Below are 16,529 nucleotides of genomic sequence, written 5' to 3' on the forward strand. Positions count from 1 at the left end.
TATGGGTAATCTACAGTTTACCCTCCCGGTGTTACATTGCAATCAGTTTCTGGAACGCCTGTGGCGATTATTTTGTAATAACGTTATATACCGGTAATATTATAACATCATTAGAGCTTATTTGTGAGCCCGGTGTCCCCCTTTCTCCTCCCTTCGTCATTTATCCATTATCGCCTGATAAGATTGCGTGCGACCTGTTTTTCCTCCTGTGACTATCTGACCTCATTGACTTCAGTCTGAGTGGAAAATCTGCTTCTGGGTAAAAAGTCAGTGAGTTTCTCTATTCGTCTGGGGAACGCACCCGTCCACAAGTCGCTGTGAGAATAGATCATGCTCCCGTTTTACGAAACATTTTAAATTAAGGGGGAAATGTACTAAGCAGTGAAAAGAGTGGAGAAGTGAGTCATTGGAGAAGTTGCCCATGGCAACCAATCAGCTGCTCTGTATAATTTTATAGTATGCAAATTATAAATGTTTTACGTCAATGTTGATTGGTTGTCATGGGCAACTTCTCCACTGGCTCACTTCTCCACTCTTTTCACTGCTTAGTACATCTCCCCAAAAGTCAGTACGGATGGGGCAGTACGGATGGTGTAATGGTTAGCATTTACTGCCTCACAGCACTGAGGTCATGGGTTCGATTCCCACCATGGCTGTAACTGTGTGGAGTTTGTATATTCTCCCCGTACTTGCGTGGGTTTCCTCCGGGTACTCCGGTTTCCTCCCACAATCCAAAAATATACTGTTAGGTTAATTGGATACCAACAAAATTAACCCTAGCGTGAATGTGTGTACATGTGGTAGGGAATAGATTGTAAGCTCCACTGGGGCAGGGACTCATGTGAATGGCTAAGAATTCTCTGTAAAAGCGCTGCGGAATATGTGTGCGCTATATAAATAACTGGTAATAAATAATAAATAAATAAAAGTCCTGATTATAAACAGAATTTCTATTGTGATAGGTAACCTGTGTCTCTGTTTATAGTTATTCCTAACCACTACTATAGTAGGAGTTCACTGTGTACTAGTGGGGGATGTCCTGCTCTATTGTTGTTCACACCTGTAGCTGACCTTTTGTTGTGGGTGGGGTCTCAGTGGGTGGGTGCTGTTAGCAATCTAGACTGTATCTTTATTTAATCAGTACAAACTGGCTGTATAAGTCTCTGGCTGTGTAGCATCTTAGCTGTGAAGTATATTAGTGTTAAGTATGGCGATGTGACCTTGGAGATAATCGGAGATGAACAGGAGAAGAACAGAAGGACAGCAGACTATCTTCCACACCTGCAATCAACAGCCTACAGAGAGTAACCTAATCCAGTACCACCAACGCCTGCAATCCACACAGCCTGGACACTGACCTCCCTGTCTGCTTAAGTAACAGCCATACTGCTCTCACACATTGCTTTCTGCTCCTCATTTATACTCTCTTCAACCACTGTGTAACATTCTCTGTGTTTCCATTCCCTCCATTATTTACAAAAAAAAACTGGTCTCCACTGTCTCTGCTTTGACTACATCCCCCTTCTTATTGTTATTTCTTTATTACAGCCACTCCATTCAATACTATTCCTCAGAACAACACTACTGAGCAGGAATTATGGCTCCTCGATCCTGTCCCATACCAATCCTCACTGCTAGATCACCCGCCACCCAAATTTCCAGACTACCCACACGCATTCAGAACCCAGCCAACCTGATCCCCATTTCCCCCGTCCCCTCCCTTCCCTTCTCCTGTGCACTCTGGAATGCTAGATCAATCTGCAACAAGTTGCCAACTATCCACGACCTCTTCATCTCCCACTCTTTTAACCTTCTCGCCATCACTGAAACCTGGCTCTCCTCCTCTGACACCACCTCCCCTGCTGCCCTCTCCTACGGAGGCCTCTCCTTCACCCACACGGTCAGACCTAATGGCCGCCAGGGTGGAGGCGTGGGCATTCTTCTCTCTCCTAACTGCACCTTTCGTGTCATCCCACCTGAGCCCTCCCTCACCTTCTCCACCTTTGAGGTCCACACTATCCGCCTCTTCTACCCCATTCACCTCCATGTGGCAGTGATCTACCGCCCCCCTGGCCGCTGTACACCTTTCCTTGACAACTTTGCTGCCTGGCTTCCCCACTTTCTCTCCTCCGACCTCCCCTCTATCATCCTCGGTGACTTTAACATCCCTATCGACATCACTAATGCAGCTTCCTCTAACCTTCTTGCTCTTTCCACCTCCTTTGGACTTTCTCAATGGTCCTCCACCCCTACTCACAATCTCGGCCACTCCCTCGACCTTGTCTTCACCCACCGATGTGATCTCTCTAATTTCTCTAACTCTTCCTTCCCTCTCTCTGACCACCATCTGCTTTCTTTCACCCTCTCATCTTCCCCTCTCTGCTCCACACCCAGACCCACCATCACCAGACGCAATCTCGGGTCCCTCAACCCCACTATCATGTCCTCCCTCGAGACCTTCCTCTCTCCTCTTTCCACTATGACTTGTCCCAACCAGGCAGCCTCCTTCTATAACTCTTCCCTTACTGCTGCTCTTGACTCTGTGGCCCCCCTCTCATCTGTCCCCCTCCGCCGCTCCAAACCCCAACCCTGGCACACCAAACTCACACGATTCCTACAAAAATGTTCACGGTCTGCAGAACGCTCCTGGAGGAGATCCCACTCTCTGGCGGACTTTCTCCATTTCAAGTTTATCCTCTCTTCCTATAGCTCTGCTCTTTCTCTAGCCAAGCAATCCTTTTTCCAAACACTCATCTCTTCTCAGTCCTCCAGTCCACGCTGACTCTTTGAAACTTTCAACACTCTCCTTTGCCCCCCTCCTCCTCCCCTCCCCTCTTCCCTCACTCCCACTGACTTTGCCTCCTTCTTCATCTCCAAAATTGAGGATATTCAAAATTACATCTCCTCCCGTCACCCCTCTGCTGCCCATCTGCTCCCACCATCCCTCCCGTCCATCTTTCCCACTCTGTCCTGCTTCCATCCCACCTCAGACAAGGAAGTCCACTCCCTCATCTTATCCTCTCCCCCCACAACCTGCCACTTGGACCCCCTCCCCTCCCGTCTTCTCCGCTCCCTCCCCCCCTCTGCATGCTCCCACCTTGCTCACCTCTTTAACCTATCGCTCTCTACTGGCATCTTTCCCTCACCATTCAAACATGCTCTGGTGTCCCCTATTCTCAAAAAAGCCAACCTCGACCCTTCATCACTCACTAGCTACCGCCCCATCTCTCTTCTCCCTTTCGCCTCCAAACTACTTGAACGACTGGTCTACAGCCGTCTCACAAGCTACCTCTCTGACCACTCCATCCTTGATCCACTACAATCTGGCTTTCGCCCACTCCACTCCACCGAGACTGCCCTGGTGAAAGTCACCAGTGACCTGCTTTCGGCCAAATCCAAGGGCCACTTCTCTTTGCTCATCCTTCTGGACCTCTCTGCTGCCTTTGACACCGTGGATCACCCTCTCCTCCTCCGCACACTCCAAAATGTTGGCCTCTCTAGCACCGTCCTTGACTGGTTTACCTCATACCTCACTAACCGCTCCTTCTCTGTGTCTGCCTCCGGAACCACCTCACACCCTTCCATCCTTCCTCAGGGTTCTGTCCTAGGCCCCCTTCTGTTCTCCCTCTACACCTCTTCCCTGGGTGCGCTCATTAACTCCTTTGGCCTTCAATACCACCTCTATGCTGATGACACACAACTCTACCTCTCCTCTCCTGATCTGTCCCCCTCTGTCCTCTCTCAGGTCTCCAGCTGCCTCTCTGCCATCTCCTCCTGGATGTCTGAGCGCTCTCTGAAGCTCAACATGGATAAAACTGAACTTATTATCTTTCCCCCAGCCAGAGCAACACCCCCTACAAACATCTCTATCACTGTTGACAACACTATCATCTCCCCCGTTCCCCAACTCCGCTGCCTGGGCGTCACTCTTGACTCCTCCCTCTCCTTTGCACCCTACATCCAAGCTCTGGCGCAATCTTGTCGGTTCCAGCTACGCAACATTGCTCGCATCAGGCCATTTCTCTCCCAGAGTGCAACTAAACTAATCATCCACTCACTGGTCATCTCAATGTGCAATGTGCTCCTCACTGGCCTCACTTGCTCACACATCGCTCCCCTCCAATCTGTCCTCAACTCTGCAGCTAGGCTCATCTTCCTCTCCCGCCGCACCACTTCTGCCACTCCCCTTCAACAAAATCTACACTGGCTCCCATTCCCCTACAGAATCCTCTTCAAACTCCTCACCCTCACATACAAGGCCATCTCTAATTCCACTGCTCCCTACATCTCCAACCTCCTCTCCCTTCATACTCCCTCCCGCCCACTACGGTCGGCTGATGACCGTCGCCTCTCCTCTGCCTTGGTCACTGCTTCCCATGCACGAGTTCAGGATTTTGCCCGTGCTGCACCCCTTCATTGGAATGCGCTCCCCCGCTCCATTAGACTCTCCCCGACCTTGCAAAGCTTCAAACGGGCATTGAAAACCCACCTATTCATCAAAGCGTACCCCTCCAATGCATAACCTAGTCCTTAGGCTGCTCCTCCATCCCCCTGCCCCATGCCTTGGACATCTCTGCTTTGCTCGCATACCACCATCAGGCTTACCTGCTTGCACCTCATGTCATCTGTCTGTTGCCCCTCCCCACTAGATTGTTAGCTCTTCAGAGCAGGGCCCTCTTTCCTCTTGTCTAAACCCTCTTCTTGACACATTTCACTCAGCGACCATCTTTACCTGCTTTCTCTCCTGCTGGTAAAGGCTCATCTCTATCTATGGCCGCCAGCCCCAAGTAGTACAATGATTACTCCTTCGCTACTTACATCTAAGCTGTATTATGTTTTGAGAATTGTGTTGCTCTTTGTTACCTGCACTCCATTTTTGTTATTTATTTACTGTTATGCTAAGTTTTGTCTCCCTGTACTGTCCTTTGTACGGCGCTGCGAAACACTTGTGGCGCCCTATAAATAAAATGTAATAATAATAATAATAATAATACTTCTCACTAAAATCCCATGTACCCTCGCCCAGGCCTCATTATCTGCCGACGCATCCTCTGGACCTTGGGAAACTTGAGACACGTTGTACTTCAATTTATTTCAACTGGTCTTCAGATAAAAGCTAAAGCGATATATTCCCTAGGGGACACCTAAAAGTAGTACATTCAGCCGACAGTGTTTAGGTCGACGGTCAATAGGGCGACCCCATACGGTCGAAGTGCATTAGGTCGACATTGTCAGTAAAAGGTAGGCAGCGCTTAAGGTCAACAGGTACAAAAGGTCGACAGGTACAAATGGTCAACATGACAGTGGTCGACACACAAATGGTCGACACTTTTTTTCATGTTTTCTAACTTTTGCTTGATTTACTATCCACATGGAGTATGATTGGGAATAATAACCTGTGACAAAGACAACAAGACACCTTACCTGAAGAGCGGCGAGCCAGTGAGCCCGCCAGGGTACACGTTACCACTGATTGTGCTTAGATATGGTTAAACATACAAAATGACACCCCAAAAAACGTAAAACATTTTTTACTAAATTTAAATGTATTGACTTTTTTTTTGTCGACCATTATCATGTCGACCCCTAGACCCTGTTGACCTTTTGTATACGTCGACCTTACCCACTGTCTACCTTTAACCTGTCAACCTTCTAACCCTGTCATCCGCATGCATGTTGACCATATGGGGGTGACCTAATGACTATCTAGACAGTGTTGATCTTCTGAACCACACCAGAACATTCAGGGCCTGATTCAGCGATGTATGAAAACCCGATGGTTATTATCTGCGCATGTGGAGGATCTGTACGGTGCGTGTGCAGATCAGTGAACTCGTGCATGGGAAGCAGTGACCAGGGTAGAGGAGAGGCGAGAGTCATTGGCCGACCGTAGGGGGCGAGAGGGAGTATGAAGGGAAAGGAGGCTGGAGATGTAGGGAGCAGTGGAATTAGAGATGGCTTTGTATGTGAGGACTAAACGGCCGATATATCGTGGAGGCGTTGGCGGTTGTGTACCCCCAATGTGTCTGTGATCAACATTGTGATATCGCGTCAGCCCTGCAGCACAATCGATGGCCATTATATCTTCAGATATATCGGCACATCGTGCTGTGCGTACGGGCGATCTGCAGACCGCCCGTTCACTTGCTGCAGAGGCCGCCAGTGACTGACATCACAACTGGGCGGGCACATATTAATGCAGCACATCAGGCCGATGATCGGTAAGTGTGTCCAACATTAGGTTATAGGTAGACCTACCTACCCTCACCCCGCACATAAAGATATATTTCTTACGTTTCAGACACCAGGGGCCTGATGATGAGTCACACGCAGTGCCGACATTTGCACACATGGTTAATGTTTTGTTAACAGTTTATGCACCTAAGTTGCTAAAAAAAGTCACACAGCACATGGGTCCCACGCGGTGAACGCACAGAGGTGCAGTAGTGATTGGGACATATGTGACGGGATGTAATGAAGTCCGAATTCAGGGCTCGTGCGTATTGCTGGCTGAACATGTAGAAAGCATGGTTTAGCCTTGTATGTGTTAAAAAAAAATCCAAGTTCAACCAACATCCCACACAGCCACCGAGCTAGGCCTTCATTACATCCCGGCCATGGTATGAGAAATGTATTGTAACTGTATCGGGCGTTTCCGGGCGGTGACCTGAAGGTGACTTTTTAGATACACGGAGATACGTCTTACGGGCATGGAATTGCTGTGGGCATGTCACTTGTGGCGAAGTTGGCTGGTTAATCGCTCGCATTGAAGGCCATACTTTGACTGAGAATCTGCACCCAGCTAGCACGGGGCTGTTACAAGTTTTGATGGTGCGTCCACTGGCTGCGTCTAAAGGCGCACCAAGGGGGATTGTTGGTCTAAAGATGCATCCCAGTCTTTGCAGATTTAGATGCATGATTTTACGCCAGGGAAGGAGATTTACTAGCTTTACCAACTACAGCAATAGGCGCTAAAGTGGTCAGCAGCATGCCACTGAGTCAGTTCCACAGGGCTATATCTGCTAAGTGAAAGCCACTGATTTCAGGCGGTTTTGGCTGCGGGATTTAAAACGCCAATATTGAATGCAACACCAGTGTATACAGTGCCAAATGAAAGACAAGAGACTGATTAAATTGTAAATTCCAGCATAATAAGTAGCTAGAGCATGCATATGTAATAACTCATTCTCGCATTGTTTGTTTTACAGGTGAAAATGTGCAAGCCCCTTCTGTAACCCTCATGAGCAGTGCGGAATCTCTGGGCAGTTCCAATCTTCTCCATATCGCATGTTTGGTAACTGGTTTTTATCCCCCAGTTATAGAGGTTACATGGAAGGTGGATAAACAAACAGCCGCAGGAGACATTATTGCAGGACCTACTCAGTCAGAAGAAGGTGATAGTTATTCCATGATCAGCATTTTGGATCTTTCGTCACACCCCTGGAGAAACATCTCATCTTTTTCATGTGAAGTACGCCATGATTCCTCAAGGATTAACATCACAAAAGACTTCTCTGATTGTCGCAGACGCACATAGAAGATGTTGTGTTATTAGACTGTTGAGACATGGTTACCCTCTGGACTTAAAATATCTGATCACTACGTGATGTGGCAAGATGTGATACAGAGATACCTGCAGTATCTCCAGTTCCCTTTCTGTGTTAAGTAGTGTGTGGCTATGGAAGAGTTGATTTCTATAAATGACTAGCCAGCTATTAGTAGAGTACATTATAAACTGTGGGTACTGCTATGGGCACTAATATCACCCTTCCAAAAATAATAATAAAGTGTATGAATAAGAATATTGTAACACAATATTATATGAAAAGATTACAATTTGTGGTGTACTAATAATTGGATTAATTTCATATTTAAGAATATTATTGTTAATAGTATTGTATTGTACAGTAGAGCACAAACAAATATTCTATGTATAATCATGAGAACTGTGAAATAGGTGTGCCCTGTTCTTTACAGTTTACAATGTATAGGAAATTTGAGAATAGAACATCGGACACGTGCATTTATTTTTAGAATCATCTACAGTAGAATAAATGTTATTTTGTTAAAGAAGTATTGTGGTGTCAAACTTATAATATAGTTGGTGCACTCATTGTCAATGAGATCACACACTGATGTATACAGTATGGCGGGTCATTCTGACCCATTTGATCGCTGCGTTTTAACACAGCAGAGTGAACTAGTCCCTGCTGCGCATGCGCCGGCGCCATAGTGCGCCGGCGCATGCCAGACGGCCGAGGGCCGTAGCAGGAATGCAATCGACTCTGCCTGATTTACAGGCAGAGGCAATTGCTGGGCGGGAGGGGGCGGAACGGCGGCGTTTGGCCGCCGTTTTGTGGGTTTGGTCCGGCCAATGCAGGCGTGGCTGGACCGAGCGGGGGGGCGGACCGCAGCGGCTGCGTGATGTCACACGCAGCCGCTTCAGGCCAGGGAGCGATGAGTAGCTCCCGGCTAGCACGCTAAAGCTACGCTGGCCGGGAGCTACTCTTGAAGTGCAAATGCATCGCCGCTGTGCGATGCCTTTGCATTTCTGCGAGGGGGGCCGGACTGACATGCGGGGCTGGCTAGCCCTGTGCTGGGCGTCCCCCCGCATGTCAGGGAAGAAGATCGTAGCTGTGCTAAATTTAGCATAGCTACGATTAACTCGGAATGACCCCCATTGTGCTGTAAATAGACAAATTTCAGTAATGTAAGTAGCCAATAAATCCACTATTTGTCTATAATATATATATATATATATATATATATATATATATACATGAAACAACTGACCTATGTATATTTCCCTACATATGTAATTTCTACTCTCCTTCACTTACAGTAGTAGGATAATGAGGGGAATTTATATATATATGGACACAAGATCATGCCTCCTGTCGAGCGTGAGGCATTTCCAGTCCTCACTGGGTGTTACCAACCACAGTGACATCACTGGCAGTGTACTTACTTTCTTGACCTTTTCTTGTTCTGAAGTAATCCAGCAGATTCTAAACAAAAACTTTGAACAAATCATGCAAATTAATTCAGTTGATAAACTTTATAGCCCGGCAGCCAATCAGGAGTGGCATTTCAGTATTCATATTCATCAATATAGTGTAGAAATACTGAAGATTATATATAATAATAATATGAATATATTTTAGGTTTAGATGTTTCTTTGTAAATTGAAGGTATATTATGATTGTACATGAAGGTACAAAAATGCAGAATTGCTTATGGTGGGAGCAGGTGGGTATAAGGGTGGTCATTCCGAGTTGATCGCTCGCAAGCTGCTTTTAGCAGCTTTGCACACGCTAAGCCGCCGCCTACTGGGAGTGAATCTTAGCTTATCAAAAATGCGATCGAAAGATTAGCAGAATTGCGAATAGACACTTCTTAGCAGTTTCTGAGTAGCTCCAGACTTACTCGGCATCTGCGATCAGTTCAGTGCTTGTCGTTCCTGGTTTGACGTCACAAACACACCCTGCGTTCGCCCAGACACTCCTCCGTTTCTCCAGCCACTCCTGCGTTTTTCCCAGAAACGGTAGCGTTTTTTCGCACACACCCATAAATGGCCTGTTTCCGCCCAGAAACACCCACTTCCTGTCAATCACATTACGATCACCAGAACGAAGAAAAAACCTCGTAATGCCGTGAGTAAAATACCTAACTGCATAGCAAATTTACTTGGCGCAGTCGCACTGCGGACATTGCGCATGCGCATTAGCGACTAATCGCTCCGTTGCGAAAAAAAAAATAACGAGCGATCAACTCGGAATGACCACCAAGGCCGGGGAGATGGGCAAAAGTGAGGGTAATGGATACTTATTGATCTGTATGCATTCTCTGTAATATTTTGCAATGTCAATTGTGTGAAAGCATGCAAAATGCATCAGTATCACAGAGAATACATTTTATTTTCTATATATATATTTTTTTTTTGGGGGGGGGGGGGGTAAGGGACATGGTGTGTTTTTTTCAGGGGTTTGCATGGAAGTCGGTGATACCTGCTAGCACTGAAGCAGAGGGATGTTGGGTACTGATCAGACCACTGTCGTTCAGCCTCATAGGTTGGACAGAGTGACTTGTTCTGTCCCACATCCCAATTGTCCATCTAGGGCCTAATTCAGAGATGTACAGTATGTCAGCCCATTGCCATGGCAAAGATCAACATTTCAAGAGAGGCACAAGTTTTGCACTTCTGCTGCTCAGTTATAAATGACATGGACGCTCCAACATCAGTTTGTCCCCGTTGAACCCTGTGATGCTGATCTCTTGCATGATGAGAACTCACCAGATGCCGCCTGGTTCTCGACCTTCTGGAGTCCAATTTTGTTTAGCTGATTCTAATCATGTGGAAACATAGCACATACATTCTATGGAGTATATAATCTATAAGCATTGCCTGAGTTATTGCGCAGATCATTTGCAAGGCTTTGCAGCTGAGGGACTACCAGCCAGGATTGAGGGCATCACAAAGTTCCTGGACCCCACCATCATGATCTCCCAACTCTTTCTAGTTTTGGTTCTGGCTAATGCAACCTTGGGCAAAGTGAGCTCAAACTTCAATGACTGTCGTGGTCAGTTCTACGTTAGTACACCCCCTGTGGGATTCACCAGCCTGCCAGGTTCCATCGCCCCTATCTGCCAGATGTACGAGAACTACAACAATCCTTTCTTTGCATCGCTGTATCATAAGGGTTACCGATACCCTCTGTACTCTGCTTATATCCTGGACAGCCGACCAGGGGATGCTACAGGAGCCAGTCAGACCTTTCGACTAGAGCCACAGGTGAGTTGGGTTGACCTCTCTCGTGTGTAACACATATGAATACGCAGGTCTTAGTTCATGCAACACAGTCCAAGCGGATCTGCTCTCGCACAATAGTTTTCAATACAAACCCTCCTCTAACTTCAATACCTGCTTAGTTATTTACAGCATCCACAACATTCTACTAAAACACTGAAGCTTCGCTCCATATAAAACTCTCTGCAGGACAGGAGGACTGTGGGCACAATTACACTTTTTGTACCGTCCTGGAGATGACCCGGTGTCTGATACAGCCAAGGGTGGAGGCACAAAGCTGATACTCTAGTGTGGCGCCTTGCCCCTAAACTCCTGCAAATTAATTTATTTACCCAGGGGCACTGAGGGGTGGACGGGCAGGTACAAAGAACCTGGTCCAGGCAAAGAAGACAAAGCCACATTCCCAATATTGTGTGGCATGCTCCCTTCATGGTGGTACATAGGGAGGCCAATCCTGGGGCGTTTTTTCAATCCCGGGATTTGGGATTGAAAAACGGTCAATCCCGGGATTCCCGGGATTGCAGTAGGAACCAGTGAAGGTTGTAGGGAGCAGAGCTGGAGGGAGGGTGTAGGTAGTGGTGCGGGAGGTAGGGAGGGTGTAGGTAGTGGTGCGGGAGGTAGGGAGGGTGTAGGTAGTGGTGCGGGAGGTAGGGAGGGTGTAGGTAGTGGTGCGGGAGGTAGGGAGGGTGTAGGTAGTGGTGCGGGAGGTAGGGAGGGGATAGGTAGCAGTGCGGAAGGGTGGGTGTAGGTAGTGGTGCGGGAGGGAGGATGTAGGTAGCGGCGCGGCAGGGTTGGTAGCGGCGCAAGTGGGAGGGTGGGTGTAAGTAATGACACTATTAGGCGGGCGGCCGCGGCAGCCATGGACTCACTGAACGCAGGAGCATTTCAAATGAAGCGCCGGCCACCAGCCAACCAGAGCTGGCGGACCGGCAGCCAATCAGGGAAGCGGTCGCAGCAGTGACTCCTGATTGGCTGCCGCTGCTGCGGCAGCTTCCCTGATTGGCTGCCGAGCCGCCAGCTCTGATTGGCTGGCGGCCGGCGCTACATTTGAAGTGCTGCCGCGTTCAGATTGTCCATGGCTGCCGCGGCCGCTCACCTAATAGTAAGTGTCATTACTTACACCCACCCTCCTGCACATGCGCACTGTAATCCCTTGAATCCCGGGATTGGAAGCTCCAATCCCGTGATTCAAATCCCGGCATTTTTGGGCCCAAATCCCGGGATAGCATGTCCATGTGGGTCCGATATGCAGGACGACTGGTCATGGCCACACACTCCATTTGGCATGCCGTCTTAAAGTTGAGAGGCAGGACATTTTTATGTCGGCCATGTATGTATCCATTGACCCTAATCGGCCTCACTCAGGAGCAGTTTTGACCTAATTTGGCCATCCTTTTACAGTTAAATCAAAAACAGGACAGGGATTGAATGGTTGAACTGATCACAGACTGTCAGCAAAACTTACATTTTTGATTTAAAAAAAACAGAATCAGGGACTAGTCTAAATACCTTTTCAAATGGATTCCCAGGTCTGCAAACCTGGGCAAAGATTAAGTTTTTCAAAGCAGTTCCAAAGATTGTTAAGTGAAAGTATTCATTGAAATTGTAAGAAAGCGCAGAAACTCCTATTTAGTAGATGTTATTAGGGTTCATTAATTACCCGTAGTATTATTTTAATATCTTTGTCATGTGTGTTTCAGCCATGTATTTATATCAGCAGGCAGGAATGTTTATGTTATGGTGCCCCGGGATACGGCATACCTCTGCGGTGCTTTATGCAACAAATACAAGTGTATCTAGAGGGCAGCTGCCTCACTTATAACAGTGGAAATAAACTTGAAATAACTTTATAGCTAACACCATTAATGTGCGTAAATATATGATATGTCAACACAAAGACTGAACCGTTTGAACCAAGGACCAAATAGACATACATTTATCAGTAGCAAATTGTTTAAACTTTAAAGACAGTTTCCCCATCATTGTACTTTAGGAAAGGGTTCTCTACTGTAAAAGCAGTAATGCTGTTGAATTTAATTACTACATGATCTGGGGACAGGATATTTTGGAAACAGGATATGTTATAAATACTAGAGGCAGAGGTGTAACTAGGGTTTTTGGAGCCTAGGGCAAGATGAAGAGTGCCCCCCCCCAAAAAAAAAAAAAAAAAAACAAACAAAAAAAACAAATAAACACACACACGCCGAAGGCGAGCGTTGAAGGAAGAAAAATGGGCGTTGCCACGCACCAGAAAGGATGTGGCCACTGAAAATGAGGTGTGCCAACATGACTATCACCTACCCCCTGTGTCGCCTCTCAGTACACTTTCACCTACCCCTTGGCTCGTCTCTCAGCACACCTTCATTCAATTTTTGCACAGTACGGATGCAGAGTCCCCTTTTTACACAGTGCCAGATACACAATTGCCCCACAGTGCCAGATACACAGTGCACCACAGTGCCAGTTACAATGCCCCACAGTGCAAGATACAATGCCATACAGTGCCAGATACAATGCCATACAGTGCCAGATACAATGCCCCACAGTACCAGTTACATGCCCCACCGTGCCAGTTACAATACCCCACAGTGCCAGATACAATGCCCCAGTGCCAATTACATGCCCCACAGTGCCAGATACAATGCCCCAGTGCCAGTTACATGCCCCTGTAGGTCTGAAAGAGCATTGTGAGCTGTGTGATTTATGTCTATTTCAACATTATAGCTATAATCTGTGAGGTTAAGACCGTTCATTGAGATAGGGATACCAATCAAAGGGATTCCTTTATGGTTAGCAGGAACATAAGAACAGATCCAACAGTCAGTGGTGTTCAGCTCCTTAGCCGTCTGCTGATGTAGAAGCCATATAGAGTTCTTTTGCTTTTCTTTCACCTGCACACACTGATATAAAGCACAAACAAGCAGGCAGAAAAACAAGCGTATCCTAACAGTCCATTCAGTTCTCTTCTCCCCGGGGGGGGGGGGGGGGGGGGGGGGGGGGGGCACGCATCATTGACCTGAAAGATAATTTTCTTACAGTGAGAAGCGTACTTTTCTCTCCACCTTGACGGAGGTCACTGTGGTCAATAGCACCTGGTATGGGCCATCAAATCGGGGTTCCAGATGTGTCTTGTGGATCTGGTAAAGAAGAAAACACATTGCCATGCAAATTAGTCAGTGGCTTATGAAGCTGAACAACGTAGTCAGTAAGAGAAGCGTATGTAATGGGTGGCTAAGCGTACCTGCAATTTCGCACCTGTCCAGTTGCGGTCTCTCTGGTCGCTCAGTTCCTGCTTGTCGCGACGTCGGGTGAAATCTGCGTGGAAAGGGCTGTGGAGGACCTGGGCAGAAGGACAGGGAACACCCCAGTACGAACAACACCCCCCACCTTCTACGTACAAGAATAACTATGGTGGGATACGGTAATAAGGCTTTATTTGAGACAGGACTATATATATATATCTCTAGCACATTTCAGTTAAGACAAATACTATCACTCACGTCTCACTTATAACCGCAATATGAAGGTAACAGCATAAGAGCACAAATACATTCCTGAACGTTAATACCCTGACTGGGCTTTTAAGAGAATAACTTCCACAAATACACAAGTAATGTCCCGAACCCACCACTGGGTGGCACTATGAACTTGATACCCAGGTATCTAATGCAAGGTCTCTGCTTATATCTTGAGAAGTCCCAACATGCGTCTGTATGAAATGGCACTGGACTGGTGTCTATTCTCCGTTGGAGAGAACTGGAAATCCTGCACACACTGCGCGGGGCTATTGTTGTTGGAGATGGACACTTGGGGGATTTTATCCGGGCACTTATATCCCAGGTGATGCAGATCAAATAGCGTCCTCTTCTTGGGGCCGGCCCTGGCTCTTTTATATAGCAGCGGGGATGGATTGCGGGGCTAGTGTGCGTGCTGAGGGTGCCTGTTATACGGGGAGTGGCCGCTCGTTCTCCTCACTTGTCTGGCCAGTTAGAGTAGGAGTGCGTGGGGCTGACTGTTCCTGCTCTCCTGTGGAGTGTCTCTTAGTTCGTTTAAAGAACAAGGGGGAGGTCGCGCGGGTGCCCAAAGTACCTGTTATCCCGACGGGACTCGTGCAGACCCCGTGTCCGCGGCTTCCTATGACCGGCGCGGGGAGATCCTCAGCAGCAGTGCTTGGTCTGTGTCCGCGGCTTCCTATGACCGGCGCGGGGAGATCCTCAGCAGCAGTGCTTGGTCTGTGTCCGCGGCTTCTTCCGCTCGGCGCGGAGTGTCCTCAGCAGCAGCAGCGCTCAGTCTGTCCCTCCGCTGCTCCCGTCTGTCACCTCTTCTCCAGCGGCAGGGCGCGCTCTGCCTTTGTCAGCCGCCGTCTCCTTTCGTGTCTCTCCCCCTCCGCTTGCCTGCTCCGTCTCTCGCTCTTCCTTCTCCCGCCTCTCTCCTCTCGCTTAGGCGCCAGTCCCGCCCCCTTTCTCCCGCCTTTCCACCGCCAATCCCCGTGAGCTGCCCGCTTCTTCTCTCCTGGGTCCTAAGATCCTCCAGATAGTCGCCGGGACCCGCTTTTGTTGCCTAGCAACCGGGCAATCCATTAAACCCTGCGGTCCAGCAGCTGCAGGGGTAGGCATCACGGATCAGGGACCCGGTGCTAGGCATCACATTTCCCCCCCCTGGAATAGTGCGTGTCCTCACGCGTTACGCAACAGACCCAAAAGTCAATGTCCCAGCTTTCTTCTCAAATGCGCACAACAGTCTCGAAGTGAACATTGCCTACCAACTTACATATACATTTTGGAGTTAACGTATTTACAGTTCTAACATTAACTTATTCCCTATATCTAGAGGGTGGGACGCCCTGTGTGCTACGTGCTGACCTTCTAATTTCAATCGTGGGGGGTCTGAGTTCACTATGGGTAGTGATAGAGTTGGGCCAACTCTGACCCTCTAAGGGCTCCGTGGCCACGGGGTCTAGGGTGTCACGAGATGCTGAGCTCGATGCGGGTGGACCGCACATAAAGAGTAAGAGCTCCATGGGGTCAAGTAAGGGTATGCCGCCCGGGGGCCCCTGCCCCTCTGCCACAGGTGAGTTTGCTGTTGCGAGTGATGCTTTGGAGGTGTGAGGTTTGAGTTGTTCTCTGGACACAACACTGACGGGCCCGTCTTGACCTCGGCGGATCTCATAGGTGAATCGTGCTCCCTCCGGAACGCTGATGACTACATAGGGCGTGTTTTCCCACATGGTGTCCAACTTACTGGTGCGGTGATTCCTTCTTTTCCAAACAAGGTCGCCCACGTGTAGAGGCGTGGGTTGGATGGTCGCATTGTAATTCTTCTCTTGACGTTGTCGGACGGTCTCCATCCGCGTCTCCACCAGTGTTCTGGCCGCTTCAATTCTCCGCTGATGCTCACGGACCCAATCAGTCCGTGGTGGGGCAGGAGATGTTAGTGCCGGGGTAAGCTCTAGGTCTTGAGGCAGTTTACCTTGTCGCCCGAACATAAGATAGTATGGTGTGAACCCGGTGGAGGAGTGTTCCGCATTATTGTAAAGGTAGACGAGTTCGGGCAGCAAGGTCGGCCAACGGGCACGGTCTCCAGCTGGTAGACTTCTGAGCATCCCAATGAGGGTCTGATTAGCTCTCTCGCACAAACCATTCCCCTGGGGATGGTACGCTGTCGTCCTTACTTTCTGGCAGCCATAATAGGAGCATAGTTCGTAGAAGAGCTGCGACTCAAA

At 48.3% G+C, this 16,529-nt stretch overlaps 2 protein-coding genes across 3 annotated transcripts in view; both read left to right on the forward strand.

Moving 5' to 3' along the window:
* The window catches only part of LOC134948244 (immunoglobulin lambda-1 light chain-like), a 33,278-nt gene extending 25,163 nt beyond the window's left edge, over nucleotides 1-8,115 (forward strand). For both annotated transcript variants that reach the window (XM_063936111.1, XM_063936112.1), the window contains exon 4: nucleotides 7,209-8,115. In XM_063936111.1, the coding sequence (XP_063792181.1) occupies nucleotides 7,209-7,537 (329 nt within the window). In that variant the 3' untranslated portion in view covers nucleotides 7,538-8,115. The remainder of the gene's footprint in view (nucleotides 1-7,208) is intronic.
* A 2,263-nt stretch (nucleotides 8,116-10,378) lies between these two features.
* Nucleotides 10,379-16,529, forward strand: part of LOC134949722 (endonuclease domain-containing 1 protein-like) — a 29,660-nt gene continuing 23,509 nt past the window's right edge. Inside the window, exon 1 of the mRNA XM_063938475.1 lies at nucleotides 10,379-10,792. Coding sequence (XP_063794545.1) covers nucleotides 10,379-10,792 — 414 coding nt within the window. The remainder of the gene's footprint in view (nucleotides 10,793-16,529) is intronic.

The sequence above is a fragment of the Pseudophryne corroboree genome, chromosome 8 (genome assembly GCF_028390025.1).
Source record: "Pseudophryne corroboree isolate aPseCor3 chromosome 8, aPseCor3.hap2, whole genome shotgun sequence".
Classification (NCBI taxonomy): domain Eukaryota; kingdom Metazoa; phylum Chordata; class Amphibia; order Anura; family Myobatrachidae; genus Pseudophryne; species Pseudophryne corroboree.